The 17,396-nt window shown below is 46.0% G+C and overlaps 1 protein-coding gene across 1 annotated transcript in view; it reads left to right on the top strand.

Annotated features, from left to right (window-relative positions):
* LOC138566224 (tyrosine-protein kinase Fer-like) overlaps window positions 1–17,396 on the top strand; it is a 436,248-nt gene that overhangs the window by 183,458 nt on the left and 235,394 nt on the right. Inside the window, exon 5 of the mRNA XM_069643327.1 lies at window positions 3,299–3,417. Coding sequence (XP_069499428.1) covers window positions 3,299–3,417 — 119 coding nt within the window. The remainder of the gene's footprint in view (window positions 1–3,298; window positions 3,418–17,396) is intronic.

Below are 17,396 nucleotides of genomic sequence, written 5' to 3'. Positions count from 1 at the left end.
GTTGGAATAGACTAATGCTGATCCTCGGGGTGTCCTGCAGGAGATGGTGGCTTAAAGCGTGCCTATACCGGAGAAGCTGTATGATATGATGTGTTTTTATAGCATTTATAGTGTGCAATATTTACTGGAAGAGATGTATCTTGGTGCTGGAACTCAGGTGGAGCGGACAATGGGCAAACAGGTTTAGTCAAAGTCGCTTTAGTATAGTCAGGCTTTAGGAGCCGTGCGAATGTGTAGATGTGTTTCAGTCACTCTACGGGTCTGAGGTAGGATATTCCACAGGGGTGCTGCCTGCTCAAACATGGATCTTCCTCATACTTTGGACATTTTAACAAGCTGTGGTAAACGAAAGTTTACTTGTGGCGAATATCAGGGAAAACTATGAATATGCTTAGTTCATTAAAAATGGAGGCATGCCCGGCCATATTCCTGAAAAAACCTATGCTCTGTTCAGGGGGTCTTCCTTTTGGTACTCCTAGAGATTTAGAGTTGGCGGAGGACAAGCAACAACATGGAGGATTAGTCTGTTGGCCAGTATGGGAAGGCGTGCTGCTGACTCTTAAATGAGCAGCAACAAGACGAGATGTTAGCGTAGAGTCCATTGTGTCACATATATGTGCGTATAAAAGCTAAAATGTGTTTGCTGGGCTAAAGACTATGCTGTGACATCTATATATATTCCTACAACAAGGCATATATGTGACAGATATAGAGGTGATGCCAAAGCTTTCATTTATATCAGGAAATGTTGTGCTATATACATCACTATTGCGAAATTAAACAATGGAAACGGAACGAAAACATAGTGATAAATTCTACATATTGTATGTTAAATGTTAAATGTTAAAGGTATTTGTACTGCGCACCGTCACCAACGGAATTGGTCCCCAGGCGCTCAGGCGGATCTGTAAATGATAAAGGTGGGATGGGTTAGTAAGGTGAAGAAGGGAGTAGGATAGTGAGAGGAGTGGTGTTCTGTTGGCAGCTTCAACTCAGTATACACCGGGTGCTGAGCTTTGCTGCGGGTATCGGATCGGAGTCAGTCCGCGTGTGCTGTTGTTCCGGCTTATGTGTTCTTGCAGTGTTGTGAAGTGCCTGCGGCTTGTTGTGCGAGAGATGGTTGTGTGAGTTTATTGAGTGAGATAAGTATGCAGAGTTTGAGCTTATATTGGTTAGTGGGTTACCTGACCTTTACCATGCTAACATTTACAGTTATGTCTGAGTTTGGCACTTGCTGGCCTTCACACTCCCATCTAGACGTGGCACAGGCCAGTGCCTAGGACTCCATCCAGGTGTGGTCATGCCAACATTCCCACTTTTATCTATATGCGGCGCAGGCTAGAGTTTAGAGATCCGTCCAGGTGTGGGCATGCTAACATTCACAACTCCATCCGAACGCCACGCAGGCTGGTGTTCACAACTCTAAGTGTAGCACATGCTAGCATTCACGTTTTTTCTAGGCGCGGGTATGTTATCCTTCAGTCAATCCTATCCATATGTGACGCAGGCCAACGTCTATGTAGGTGCGTCTGCAGGTCTGGATATGTTTGTCCGGTACGTACGAGTGGGAGAGTCACTTGAGGGCTTTCGGCTGGTTCTAGGTATGTGGTCAGTCTCTGCAGCCTTCCTTTGTGGCTATTTTCCATGATGTCTTATGCTCTGTCGAGTGTTTGGTTCTTTGGTTTGAGTCTTTGTCCAATTTGAGAGTGGCCGAGGTTGGAGTTATTTCCATCATTGTTTTAATGTCTGGGCATTCTAGTGCGTCTCAGTTGTGGTTACGCTTTGAAGAGCCATGATTTGAGGAGTTTCCTGAATGCTAAGTGGTTTGTTGTATTCCGTATATTCTTAGGTAGGTCATTCCAGGTTTTGGGTGCCTAGTGAGAGAAAGACGATCCTCCGAGTTTTTTTCTGTTGTAGGGTTTTGGTTCCAGGCGTATGTCGGTGCTTGATCATTGTGTTCTTGTCGGTTGATGTAGGCGTAGTTTGTCGCTTAGGAACTCTGCGCCTTGTTTGTGTATTGCTCTGTGCGTGATGCACATGGCCTTGAACTTTATTCGTCGTTTCAGTGGTAGCCAGTGTAGTGTTTTTAGCGCGGGTGTGATGTGTTCTCTTCTGGGTAGCTTGAGGAGGAGTCTGGCTGCTGCATTTTGTATGCGTTGCAGTTTTTTTAGGAGTCGTTCGGGCAAGGCCAGGTATAGGCTATTGGCATAGTCTACTCTGGACATGATCAGAGCAATGATGGTAAGTGTTTTGTTGGCGAACAACAGGAACGGTAGGATCCTTTTTGCTGCTCGCAGGAGGAAGAAACATTTCTTGATTACTGAGTTTACTTGTGGCTCCAGAGTGAGATTGTTATCCATCAGGACCCCTAGGTTTTTTACAGTTGATGATGGTTCTGGTGTGGTGCCGAGCTCTCTTGGCCAGGGGATGTAGTTGATGTCTCCTCCCTTTTTTGAGACAATCATTATCTCTGTTTTGCCTGGCTTGATTTTGAGATGGTTGAGGTTCATCCAGTTGAATATGTCACGAAGGCAATTCTCTAGTGTGTTGTTTCCTTCTCGGGTGTCTTGTATGTTGAAGATTATTTGAGTATTGTCGGCGTAGTTGTAGCATGTGAGGCCATGTTTTTTGATGAGTTTGATTAATAGGTACATGTAGATGTTGAATAGAAGCGGGGAGAAGGATGATCCTTGTGGTACTCCGCACGTGGAGACTCTGGGTTTGGATTTACAAAGTTTCATCCATATGGTTTAATGACAGCAGGAAGGCCTGTCTGCAGAGATATTGGCATGTATTTCGTAAAATGGGGTAAGGAATTGCTTTGTACACCCGCTAACGCAAAACGATATTGCGGTACACATGCAAATAGCTGTGAACCCGATTAAAAAACAAATTGGCCACTCTCTCAAAGAGCGCAGCTTCGCACTGCTCCATAGCTCTCGGCATTTCCCCGCTTTGACCTTTTGAGACTGAGGGGGCTGTGGATGCGTATCCATCAGACAGGCGGGTTCTGAACGGGCTGGACAATTTCTGTAGAACTGTTTTAATGAGTTATAGGATATAATGTGCTGATATGGCAGCCTGTGAACTTGTGCTGCAAAGTGATTCCTTTCCTTTCCTTTCCTTTCCTTCCCTTTCCTTCCCTTTCCTTCCCTTTCTTCCTCCCTTCCTTCCTTCTTTCCATAACTCGATGTGGTCCAATAGACCTTTTATATGGTGCAGCTAGGAAAGGTTTTGTAAAATGTGTTAGATGCTTCTTCTGGTGCTGAAAGTGCTTTCTTTCTTTCTGGCCCCCCAGGGGAATTTCGGAGAGGTGTACAGCGGTCGCCTTGTTTCTGATAACACCCCGGTGGCAGTGAAGACCTGCAGAGACTGCCTCCCGCCTGAAATCAAGAACAAGTTCCTCATGGAGGCCAGGTGAGCGCGGGCAGTGTCACACCGTGGCGTAACACAAAATGTGGGGGCCCCCCTGCGAGCCATGCTGAGGGCCCCCCAACTCAGTAACAAATCACTGGTCGCGCCACACTCTGGGCAGGCATAGATTATCACGCTTGCGCAATACCCACAAACATGCTTCTGAAGGGATATGCTGCACACTGCACTAGCAGAACAATATAAATATGTGTTTTAATGGCACACCCTCGCTCCAGCCTTGACCGATTTCTGCAATCACACTTTCACCACTGCCATGTTCCCCTCTCTCCTTAAGCACTCCCTTATGCATCCACTCCTCAAGAAGCTGTCTGCTGATCCTGCCTGCTGGGCCAACTATCGCCCAATCTCCATCACCCCTTTCCTGGGCAAAATCATGGAAAAGCTGGCCAACTCCCAGCTTACTCTCAACACTGAATATGTTGGTTGTGCTCCATGACCTTCAGTCTGGCTTCAGAGCTGCCAGAGTCACGGAAACTGCTCTTCTGAACACCTGTGAAGATCTGCTCTCTAACCTTGATTCCAGCATTCCTCCTTTCCTCATTCTCCTTGATCTTTCCTCTGCTTTCGACACAGTCAACCACGCCATCCTGATCAATCGACTCCATGAGAACCTGGGCATCACGGATCAGGCCGTTGAGTGTCTAACCTCCTTCCTCTTGGACAGCCCCTCCGAGGTCCAACTTGGTCCCTTTCTCTCTGCTCTATACTCTCACCCTGGTTTTTCAACCTCTACTTGTCCCCTTTGGCCCACCTGATCTCTACCTTAGCCTCTAACTTTTGTGTTATGCAGATGACACTCCGCTTTCCATCAGGCTCCCCTCAGACTCCTCTCCTCTCTCGCTCATTTCTGACTGTCTATCCGCGATTCAGGATTGGTGTGCCTCCAATGATCTCTGCCTTAATGTCAGTAAGATGGAGATCCTTCTCATTTGGACTCCTGCCCCTGCTTTCCCTCTCTCTCTGGCCACCCGCATTGGGCCCTCTTCCTTCGACATTCTGTGAGGCAAACAACCTTGGTGTCATCTTTGACTCCACTCTCTCTATCTCTCCTCACATCTCGGACATCGCCAGGAAGTCCCACTACCAGCTGCTCCTCCTCAAAGGTACTCTTCCATTTCTCACTTTCCCCCAGAAGCTCACTGTCTCCAGAGCCTTAGTTCTCTCTAGGCTAAACTACTGCAACAGCCTCTTTCTCAATCTGCCTTCCTCTACTCGCCACCCTCTGCAACGAATCCAGAACAGGACTGCGAGACGTATCCTTGGCCTCAAGCAGGGATCGTATCTCTCCAGCACTGACATCTCTCCACTGGCTCCCACTTGCTGCAAGGATCAAGTTCAAGACTCTTTGCATTGTCGACTAGGCTTTCTGGGCCTGGGGCCCACACTACATCCAACACTGTCTTCCAAAATATCTTCCTTCTCAAGCCCTTTACTCTGCTACCGACAACTCTCTAAGAGTTAAACGCTTTTCCCGGCTGAGAGTGGGTGGTAGATCTCTCTCTGCAGGCGCCTCCCTCTGGAATAGCCTCCCTGCCCCTCTCAAACTTGAGCCAGACCACCTGAAGTTCCGGAAGCAGCTCAAACCTTTCCTCTTCTCTTCTGCTTTCTCTCTCTCCCTCCCCTGCTGGCCTACCTGACCTACCTGTTTTCTGTACCGACTGGTTGCTTGGGTACCCTCAGAGTCTCACTGAGTCCAGACTCTTTCTTAATCAGTCACCCTTGCACTGCCTCTGGGCCTACCATGCACTTAGGGGCTGTAACTGTAACCCTACAGTCCCTTGTTCTCCTTGCACTTCCAAGAGCCGCGCTGCCCTGGCTGCACTTACTCAGAGCATTGCTGCCTGTTTTTCCCTCTTCTCTCCCTGCACTTCCCCCCTCGCTTTCCCCTTGCACTTCTCGTTCTTGCATTTGCATGATCTGAATGACAAAAGGCCTAGTAAGATTGTTTGTCTTGTCCTCCCTCTATGTTCCCACCCTTGTCTTGTTGCACCTAGAAACACTTGTGTACAGGTGCGTTATAAATGATTTATATAATGTCATTTGATCACAGATGCCCAGAAAAATATACAAAGCCGCAGTAAGAAGCGGGTAGACTGGCAGCACCCAAATGGCAGTCTAGCCAGGTAATTCACTTAGCAGGACTGCTTTATCAGAAATGCCCAGTTAAAAAAATGTCATACCAAACTGAGGAATGACTAGACTGGCTACACCAAAATGCCTCTCTGGCCACTAATGCCACATATCATGCCTGCTTAGCCTGGACATGGACAGCCTTTATGATTTGTTGCACAATCCTGCCCCCTCCCACACATCCCCTCTCCCTCCCAACCCTACCCCAACATCCATACTCACCTCCTGGGCCTAGCATTACCTCCACATCTAGAGCTTACGTATGAGGATCTTTGCCTCATAGGTAAGTACTGGGATGAGGAAAAGTGGGACTAGGAGTAATGATGATTACAGGTAGCTAAGTCAAGCATTACCTCCATGTACCTTTACCTCATTCCAGTACTTGTGTATAAGGCACTCTGCCTCATACACAAGTACTGTCTCATACACACTGGGAGGAGGAAGAATAGGGCTAGGAGTAACGAGTAATCTTGGTCAAGTCTTGGTGCAACACCATTGAGTTGACTGGGATTCAGCACTCCCTCCCCCATCCCCCTGAAATTTTGGGCTATGATGACTCAACCGGGTCGACCTTTAGAGCAGTTGCCAGACATAACAGGACACAGATGTTAAATGGCACCTGGGTTTTGCTGTTAACAAGAGCCCAGCAATTACTAACATAAAGCATTTCACTATAAGTACCTGCATTCAAATGCCACATTTTTTAGGCAATTGAAATCGTGATGTGGGTTTAATACTTGCATGCCAGGGGAGTGATTGGAAGGGTAGAGAGGCAGCAGGAGACCACTCCTTCTCACAGCAGTCCATAAGTGGGTGCTTTCAACCTTAGAGGAGAGAGTTTACTGCTTGTAACATTGAAGCTGCATTAATTACTTTGCCTTAATAGTCTCAATAAAATGCGTAAAGAAATGAGATGCCCCAAACAAATAAGTTTGCCCCTCCCTCACCGCCCATGAAGTTAGCGCCTCTCCGAACATTTGAAGGGTTAGCCCACCTGAAATGTAGGTTCTGTTGCGCCCCTGAACGCAAGCACACACACCATTCACCATATACACACATGCACACTCAGCCATCCATACATTTAAGTGTGAATTCTTTCACAATACAGGCACACCCAGGCAGCCACCCGTACATTAAAGTGTGCACCCTGTCACCATGCACTCACACAGGCAGACACCTAGATATTTAAGTGTGCACCCTTTCACCATACACTCACACACACACACACACACGTCATGGGGTTGAGGGGAGCCCTAATAATTAAAAAGAAAATTGGGCCTCATTACAACTATGCCGGTCCGGAAACAACGGTGCCGGTAAGATTACCAGCACCGTTGTTTCCGGACCAGCATATTACAGCTCTGCGGGCGGTTGCCACCCCGCTCGGCAGGTCAGACCCCACCCGCAGAGTTTTCACGGAAGCACCGGCACCGTTATTACCGGTGCCGGTGCTTCCGTTGCCCCCATTCCCACAGAGTCCAATGGAAATGGGGACTTCCCATTTGCCGGCGCTTGACTTCCTGGACCACCGGGCTTGTAATCCCCTCATGCTCCCGGGAAGACGGGTACCGATAAATCATTACGGGTCTGGCGGTAACCTGCCGGTAGCACCGCCACGGTTACCGCCAAACCCGTAATGAAGCCCATTGTTTCTTTTTTAAGTCACTCTGACTTCATAAAGAAATTATTTCTGTTAAGGACTGAACCATAACGTCAATAATTTCTTTGGGAAGGCAGAGTGACTTCAAAAATTAACTATTTCTTTTTTAAGACATAGGGCTCCCCCAACCCCATGTCATAGAGGCCTCCAGCCTAGGGTCTTCCATGCCATTGGGGGGGCGGACCCCTCTCACTTCAAAAACAACGTTTCTTTTTGTAGTCACTGCCTTCATGATTTCTGTTACAGAAATCATTTCTTTATGAATGCAGAGTAAATTGAAAAAGAAAAAAAAATATTTTTTGGGGAAAAAAACTAAATTTTCTTTTTTTTTTCTCCAGCGGGGCCCCCTCCCAGTACATGTGCTGGCGGGGCCCACCGCACCGTGGGGGCTGAGGGGAACCCTGTTACGCCAGTGGTGTCACAGGCTGAGGCTGCTGAGATCTGTGGTAGCCTTGCCCGAGTTGCCATATGTCAGCTCCCCGGAGGTGGGACCCAGCATTCCGTTTTTGGTTTAATGCCATTCTGTTCTTTTATCTATGGTATCATATACTGGAAATGTTCCATTCTGTCCTCTAACCCATAAATAAATATCCACTTTGATATGTTCATTTTAAATCTATTACTTTGCCTTAAGCACTCGTAAAAACATCCAGGGCTTTGCTCAGACGCACGCTGACCTATAGCAGACAATAGAAAAGAGCTTATTTTGGTGCAAGGCGTAGCGTAAAGGGAAGGAGGATAGCTCGGGAGGATAGCTCAGTGGCAACTGCTTGCCTTGGAAGCAAGACGAAAGGAGCACCACAGGTTCGATCCCCGGGTTCGCACTTAGAAACCTCTGGATATTTAGCGCATTATAAATAACCCATCATATCAAGGCTTTCTGCCGCTCCCTTCCTCTCTGCCATACTAATACTCCAGCATTTGCCTCAGCAAGAATGTTGATGTGGGCTCAGCCTTGTACAACAGCAAAAATCAGGCGGATTCCATAGGAATCCATTGTCAATGGTGCCTGCAATGCGTACATCATGCATCGTTCACTCAATTTGCACAGCAGAGTGTAAAAGCGGAGGCAAAAGGTGGCATACACGCTTGTTCACCCCTTTTGCCCTCTGCGTTTACACACTTTAGTGCAAATGAGGACAATTCGACGGCGGGGACTTGGGTAACACAAAAGAGCAAATATACAGGTCCCCAATGCCGAATTATGCAAAGACTTTAATATGAGTTTCAACGTAGTTTAGTTTCCAACAGGTTTGTATTTGTATTGATGTAGCAGGGGTTGGTAAAGTCAGTGACATTTCAATTTTCAGAGCGCTTTTTGGAAATGCCAGGCTTACTGGACTAGCAACCTGCGAGCTTTGTGGGAATGCCAAGCTCACTAACTCTATTGGCACTAAAACTGTGGCCGCTTATTGGGAACAGCAAACCTGGAGCTTAATGGGAATGTCAAACTGGGAGCTTATTGAGGAAGTCATGTAATGTCATACCATGCCATGAAGTACCATGGCATATTATGACATAGCATCATGGCATGACAAAACATCATGACACAGCAAGATATGTGCCAGCATGATCAGTGGTCGAAGTGAGCGGAAGCGGTCGGGAGCGGTGCTCCTATACTTTTTTAAATTACCTTGTACAGCTCCTATACTTTTATTTTAAAAAGAAACCATTCCGGAATGTTTTTGTTTTAAAATAAAAGTGTAGGAAGAAGTTGAAACCTTCACTTTCAGTGCACTGCACTGAACGTTCCCTTAAACGGCAGGTTCAAGTGTTTGGGTGGGGGGGTGTATTGTGTGTGGGAGGGGTTGTGGCAATGGGAATATAGTTCCACTACTTCTTTTCGTGCACTTCGACCACTGATAAATCATAATATCATATTATGGCATATGAAATGATGTTATATATATCACGCCATTTCTTGACTTGACAGGACATATTATGGCATGACATTATGTCACAATTTATCATGACATATGATATAACCTGACTGCCTAGCTATCGGGTGGAATCAAGGTGAATGGAAGGATGTCACAGGGTCTTTTAGGGAGTTCCCTTTCCTTCTGGCTAGTAGGTCCCAGCAGCCCCAGTCACACGGTTTTAGAGTTGTTTTGTTAAAACATTGACAGGTTCTACAGATTGCCAACTAGTCTAAAAGACTAAAAATAAATCCTTGGGAAAACAGTGTCAGTTTAAACAAATAACTCAAAGTCCATGAAAATGGGTCTGGAGCTAAAGAACCTACGGTCCAATGTCCCAAAGCCCAATCCCTAACCTAATTTTCTCACTTTCAAGGTATCCATACCCAGGAAAGCGTTCTTCACTCTCAGACAAGGATGGATTTAGGTGTCTCAGCACACTACTTTACTTGGCTTTGGCAGATGATTCCCAACTATGCATTGAAGAGTGGGTCCCTGGAATGGCCCTCTTGACCCCCATAAGCATGACAGTCCGAAGAGCCAGAAATGCAAGATGTCAGTCACTGTTTGGCCAGCCCCCAGGAGGGCCAGTGATATCCACATATGTAAATAGATATTCTCTCAGACAACAATTCAAACCTTATCCAGCTGATGTCTTTCTGGATACAGGTGACTCCTTGATCATGGATGGAGGTGCCTCACTGGACCTGATCGACTAATGACAAATATCTAACTGTGCTGACGTCATTAGATACACCACGACATAGAAACGTTATCCATGAAGCAAACTTGCATCCTGGCACGAAGTTACATGGACATACATGTCCACACACTAAGAACATCCATACACAGTTCTGTAGATATGGGACAGACACGTATACATACGGTTGAAAGCCTTTATTATTTTCTCTCATTAAGCCAAATGCGGAAATGCAGAAAAACAGAAACGCAAGAAAAGCAAGAGATGCAGCACAAGCTTGCAGACGCTTATTGCATCTAACCATATGGAACTACAGGATTGTATAAGGCACCTGGAAGAACCAAGATACTACTAACCTAAAAGGAGAATAGCACAGAGTAAACATTTAGAAATTATAGCATAACTATAGTAGAATTACATGAAGCCACAAACCTCAGAAGGAGAGACGAAGCAAAGCAGAATTAGGATGCACGAAGTATCAGGCCAGGGCTCACAGCCAAGGTCAGAAACGAGCAGAACATTCATAAACCTCAGAGACAATGAGCCATTTGCAAAATAGCAGAATAAATCCTCACTAATTGCAGAAGAAAAAGCTTGATTGCAGTTGAGCCAAACAATGGCCATTTACTCATGGTGGGAAGAGGAGCAGTTCCTAGTGAAATAGACATGAAGTGATACATGTGTTGTTTTACAATGTTGCAACCGTGCAGGTATTCCTTAAGGCAAAGTGGTAATACTGATGGCAACAATGGGGACACCTAGTCTTTCTCATCACCTTGAGAAGGTGCACGGAACACTGAGATCAAAGCTGGGTCCCAGGCCTGGGGAGATCAGCTCCAGCCAATCAGGGAACACAAATCCAAGGGTGGATGGCAAAGGGTAAGGGCCAATGGTATTTCTGCAACCCTGCATCAATGTAATAGATAGTTTCTGGTGAATGTTCAGGCAAGCTCACCTGACATGCAAGGGCCAGTCAGATAACCTCTATTTGTGCAGTCTATAGGTAATACCACCCCAACCACCCAGTCGTGCATGCTCTTACGTTTTTGGGGAAGAGCCCTGACGTGTGACGTAAGACTTCAACAAAAGGCCCTGACATGGGCTCATGAGCTGTTATTGCTGGAGAATTCTGATTTTCCTGTATGTTCCCTGTCAGTTATGGAAAATGAAGGACAGTTCTAACTTGACCTTGGCTGAGTCCTCCATCTGTATGCCGGCTGAGGGTGTAATGGGCCCTGGGTGCTCTGAACGGTGAACGCGTAGTGGGAACCCCGGTCCTCTCTGGCATACCTAATACAGCACAATCCTCTGAGCCTCTGTAGCCTTTTGATGCACTTGTAGACCCTGTTTTCTGGTCCTTGTCCAAGCAAGGGTGTCCACATCCCTCACCCTGGACTAGGGACAGTTCCATTGGAAACCACTCCATATCCCCAGCCCACTCGGTAGGGAGGGGCACTGGACCTCTTAAAAACATTGCTGTTAACAGAAGATGGGCTACACCCTGAGTTCTTAGATGTCAGGTCCCGTGGATCTGGTCGAAGGTACTATGTTGGAGATGTGGTTAGGTGGGGGTTTCAGGAATGAGAGGAAATATAGGCGGATTGGGTCCATGTGTATTTCTTTCCACCTTCTCTTTCCTTAATTCACCATTTCAGAGTATTGAGGTCTGCCCAAGCCAAGATGGAGGGACGGCTTCTGGGAATTGATTGGTCCTGGTGAGACTCAGGTGTCTTGGAATGTTGGTTTCAATCTTTAACTGCCTTTCATTTGAAGTCTTACTCAAGTAAGTAATGAATTTTCAAATTCCCCCTTGAAGATATGTTTTACCAGTAAAAAGAACAGTGGGAAAAGATTCAGGTGATTCTGTTTTGAAAACAGGTGATCTAAGGAGACAGAGAAAAACAGAAGATTACATTGGGAGCGCAGCATGAGAGCATTGATCTTGGTCACAACTGATCTGCGCAGCTAGTCAGCATTAAATATTTGGTTTGAACAAACTGGCTAGCGCTGAAGGATAATAGTCATCAAAAGCCTGTCAGCGTAAGGCACTTATAATAAGTCTGTCCACAACCTCGCCCGACAGAACTTTGTGGTTTCAAGGCTAACGCGCCTGCTCAAGTGTGACCCGCTACCTTGGCACTAAAGTCTCATCGCGTAGCCTCAGACAGGTGATGGATAGGATGCTGCAGCGGAAAGACGAGTGCTACCAACCGCATGCACATAGAGATTGGGCGCTGACGGCTTTGAAAGAATAGCATAACGAATGCACGTCAGGGAAAACAGTTCTTAAAGCATACTTAGGCCGCTACAACTTCGAAAAGCTGAATACACATGCGCATTGAAGAGACAAGGTCCATCTTACAAGGTGCAAAGGGAAGAATTGTACAAACCTGTAACATAGTAAAAGCAATGGTCAACAAAGTCGTTATTCATATTAGTTAGATAGGGTTAGTTAGTAAGGCTCAGTAGACAATTCAACTCAGTTTCTTCTTGACATACACTTCAGCATCAGTTACATGTTTTTCCTGTTGATAAGAAGACCAGAAGGAAATTTCAAGTAATCAAATGGCACAACAGACCCTTCAGGCGTTTAGAGGAGGATAACAGGTGTATAAAGAAACAGTATGTATAAGAGTAGCATTTTCTGAGTGGAAAGACTGTTTTAAAGCTTACCTTATTTGTTCTAGGCTATTTAGTGCCATCCAATTTTGTTTGATGGCGTACATTTTATTGATTGTTATGGTGTCCTGGTCATAGTTGCCTGTGAGAGGTATGAGGATCTGGGTGTCATCCACAAAATTTGTGTATATGACAGCCATATCGTCTAGTCCTGAGAACAGAAGTTTGGTGTACGCATTGTACAACGTAGTGGAGTGCCAAGAGCCTTGGGGCACTCGTATGGGGACTGGGATGGGATTGGCTGCTTCTTTGCCTATGGACACTCTGGAAGTGCGGTTGGTTAAGAAAGATTTCACCCAAGCAGTGGCTTCACTAGAGAAGTTAAACTCACGGGCAAGTGAGTTACATAGTATGTCATGGTCCACCAGGTCAAACACGGCAGAGAGGTCCAGCAGCAGGAGAATGCAGAGTTTCCCAGAATCTCTGATGGCATCCATCTGGATTTTGAGGTCTAAGAGGGCTGTTTCAGTGCTGTGGTTGGGCCTGAAGCCTGATTGTCTGGTGCTGAGGAGCTGGTTAGATTCCAGGTGGGTTTGAATTTAGTTATAGGCTAGTTTGTCGATGATTTTGAGTAGAAATGTAGACATTCTTGTCAACACTTTCCCTTAAAGGTCTCTTCAGGTTCTTTACTAAGGCAATCTCTTGTAATTTTCTCCCTTTTTCCCTACATTTCCACTTTGGTAGGGTACTCTTCCACCACTTAGGTATTTGTTTAAGTGCACTGACTATAGCACCCCAACCAAGGGAAGCCCTCCTGAGCATGAGCCCGTTTTAGACTCTGGTCAGATTCTTCAAAGTTTCTCTTTAGTTCTGGTGGATGTTCATCAACAACCAGGATTGTGACTGGGGCAGCCAGCAGGTAACTCTCCCACTCCTTCCCTTCAGTAACCTTTGAATCCTGCCAGTTTATGGGTCAGGGTCCTCAGCAGGCTCTTTGCCTTGTTCTCTCCTATGATCTTGAGGTCTCTTAGAGCATTGCCTATGTGGTGTAGGCAGCTCCCATTTCTCAGCTGTCCCAAAGTGTGGTCTATTTGGCTTGGCCACATCATGTTCTTCAACTCTCACAAAAGTCCTCCTGCTTCTCCTGCTCTTCTAACTGCAATAATACCCACTCTCCGGTTGATCGCTGTATCTCCCAAAGGGTATGGGTCTTTCTGCCTCTTTTCATAGTAAGGCATGTGCAATAACCTTTTCAATAAGAGTGCAGTTTGGGGGACTGTTTCACTTTTAAGTTAGTGTTATGGGATACATTTGTATTATGTTTTTGACTCTGCCACAGGGGTATGTCTTGCTCTCCCACTTCTGCTCAGAGGTATTCATTGTAAAGTTTTATTTTGGCCACTGACCCAGCCCCCGGTGCTTCTTTGGTATTCTCTTCTTCACCTGCCATGTATTCCTTGTTGGGCTCCATGCTGCGATCCACTTCGCGGATCGTAGGGTCGCACTCCACTAGCGGATTCACAAACAAGGCGACGATTTCGCGTAATTCACCTCATCAAAAGAAATCCCCACTGGTGTGGATTTCCTGACTAAGGGAAACTGAATAAAATCCGTCCCAATAGACAACTCCCATGCATTCAAATAAGGAGAAACCAACTCAGGAGTATGAGAATCATCTAAATTAGAATTAGAAGAAACAGTAAAAGAAACATCTGAATCTTGACATTCCTCAAGAACAACTCAAGATGAGGCCAAGGAGTTTATTGCCAAAGTGTCAGGTTCCTTCGATATTTTTTTAAATAAGGAATAGGATAATACCCCCCCTCTGGGGCAGATGACTCTTCTACTTGAGAAGAAGTCAACTATTTTTTAATTCCCCTTCAATTTCCTGCTCGATCGTGCCAAATGGTTCTCATTCTTCATAGGACAAGTAGTTCCAGTATCATCCTCTGCAAAAGTAACAGTTTGTGTTATCTTATTGGGCTTATTTTTAAGCAGTGATCTTACAAATGTCCTAGAACCTCGTTTACTATTGGAAAGCTTATGTTGTTAGACCAAGGTTTTAGGTTTAATGAGTGGACGCTTCTTCGTTTGTAACTTACGAGTCATATCTGGGTTTCTAAAAGTAGAAATCGATGAATTACACTCAGTGAGTTGGGCCAGAATAGATGCAATATCAGTGTTAGATGCTGAGGCCTTCATATGCTCAACGGAGCATACCTCAGATTCATGCGATTTGCCACTCGCATCCATTAATAGCAACTCCTCTATGAAAGACAATTTGAAATTTATGGCATTCATACAGATTTCTGTATTTTCAGATCGGCTTTAATGTTGTCATATAATGTTACATCAGAGTTTACAACAAAATTGAGTGCCACAATCGAGATGGGTGAGATGAAGATGGCAAATCAGAGAGGCGATTACTGGAATTGGTTGGAGGTTTCTGTTAAATGTTCAAAAAACAGGGACAAGGAATCGCTCCTTACATCCCCTGGATAAGTAATAGGAACATTAGCAGAGGAGCGCCAGTCCACATTAGACGTTGTACAATTGTTGCTGGTATTAGAAAAAATATCAAAAGGTGAATTTATGGTGAGAGAGTTGTCAATAGATGTGGCGCAGGGTATGGCGTTCATTCATCTCCCACTTTTTTTCCCCGCTGCATTTTTTTGCCGAAGATCTTTTTCTGAAAAAAATCATCAATAAATAGGGGTGGCGTGGGGTGGTGTATAGAGAATAAATAATAGGGAGGATGGGGGAACCAAATGAAAAATAAAAAATCTGATGAATTTTTCGGCAAAAAAAGCCACGAAAAAAAACTGGGGATGAATGACCATAGAACTCAGCACAGTCACCTTCACCCTCCAGTTGTTCAGCCAAACTAAGAATATCCGCCACGGAATCTGCCACGTTTCCCTCGCATGACATGCTTTCAATGTTCTATCGCTGTAACTGGCAATTGTCTGTTCTGATTCTGATCGGCTCCCCGCCTGGTATTTCCACAGCACTGCGATCATGCAGAAACACTGCATGCAGACCCACAGATGCCAGATATCCAGTGGTTCTGGTGATAACTCTGGCGTGCCTGAGCCTCTTGAGGACCCTCCACGCAGACCTCGCAAACATCACTAACATGATCATCAGAGCGCCAGGGGACCACTCCGGTGGTGATAGTGCATGGTACAAATATCCTTTAACATTAACATGACCACCAGGGAATCCATAGGGAGCCTCCCATGTATTCATATTAGTGGACTGGGGTGTTGTGTGGCAGACCCAGTGTTGTGATGATGTTTCTCTTTGGGAGCAGAGAGAGCTAGTGTTGATGACATAGGCAGAGCAGGGTGCCTCTATGATGTCATTGGAATGTTCATGGCATGTGATTGTTGACGTTCTAAAGTTGTCAGTTGATGGAGATTTTGATGGGGAAGGATCTCATATGTGGTTCTTTCTTGCCTTCATTTATCTTAAATAAATGCGAAACCAACTTACCAGCGTCTGTGTCCTACTTCACAACAATGGCGACGAGGTAAAGGGAAGGCAGGTGAAGTGAAGGCAGACACAGAACCCCGTGAAGTTGAAGAAGTATCCTCCGTCTGCACCAGCACGGAGCTACGACTGCAGCTGTGAATCCTTCCGGACCGAGAGACTCTCCAGCCCACGTAGCTGCTGCCTACGTTCCTCACGGCACATATCCTCTCCACACGGGACTTGTGCGGGTTGTCTGGGCCACTCCGCCGATGCGTTGAGCAGCCCGCGGGGGAACACATCCCTGCTTCTCCCTGTGCTGTCGTTGAGGGAAACTCATTTTCGTCTGGATTCCCTGGAAAGGGGAGGATTGTTCCGCCCAACTGTGGCGTCGAGCGGAAAAGGAAGGGAAAGCGAAGCTCAGTGGACGCGTTGAGCGGTCCGCGGGGAACCGCCTTTGTTCCTCCCTGTGTCCGCTGCCGTGAAGAGAAGTCATCCCCTTCCTGGATCCCTGGAAAGGGGAGGATTGCTCGATTGCTCCGCCCAGCTGTGGCGTTGAGCGGAAAAGAAAAAGAGGGAAAGCGAAGTTGCTCTGCCCAGCTGCGGTGTCGAGCGGGGTTAAAAAAAAAAAAAAGGAAACCGAAGCTCAGAAGACGTGATGATGTCACCGAAGTAGAGTAAGTCGGATTGCTCCACGAGTGACTACCGTAGTGTGCATAACAGGTGGTTAAACAAATGAAATGAGACTTCCCTAAATACCGTATATCTTCTAGTAATTGGGAAATCAATATTGAAGCTTAAAATACATGCAGTTTCGATTTAAAAGCAATGACACACAGCATCCTAGCGTAACAGATAAGTAAAAGGCAGAAACCTGGGGACACAGCCACTTTAAATCGTACCAGTTGTACATTTCGTCATTCAGGCAGTCATGGCAGGTCTGCCAGGCATATCAGGTCCTCCCATTTTCATGCCGACTCCAGGAATGGCAAAGATTGCTGGTAAAGGTAAAGAGCAGAGAGAGCTAGTGTTGATGACATAGGCAGAGCAGGGTGCCTCTATGATGTCATTGGAATGTTCATGGCATGTGATTGTTGACGTTCTAAAGTTGTCAGTTGATGGAGATTTTGATGGGGAAGGATCTCATATGTTCGGGGTTCTTTCTTGCCTTCATTTATCTTAAATAAATGCGAAACCAACTTACCAGCGTCTGTGTCCTACTTCACAACACCCAGTGCCAGGAGTGGACTCACCAATAGCATTTACTATTGATTTCCTGGGGCCATGCTCATGTCCCATGCATTGCACACAGCAGGAATCATCTGTGGGGTTCAGATCCCGAGGACAATCCCCAGGGAATGTGTCAGGGGTCAGGCTATGAATGTGATTGAAGAAAGACCTCTGTAAAGGGGGGCATCCTGGGTTTTACTTATGGCCTGATCCTAGTCCTCTGTTTGGAATA

Source organism: Ambystoma mexicanum, chromosome 1p (assembly GCF_040938575.1).
Source record: "Ambystoma mexicanum isolate Mex_15411 chromosome 1p, UKY_AmexF1_1, whole genome shotgun sequence".
In the NCBI taxonomy this organism is placed as follows: Eukaryota; Metazoa; Chordata; class Amphibia; order Caudata; family Ambystomatidae; genus Ambystoma; species Ambystoma mexicanum.
This window is presented reverse-complemented; position numbering and strand designations above follow the sequence as displayed.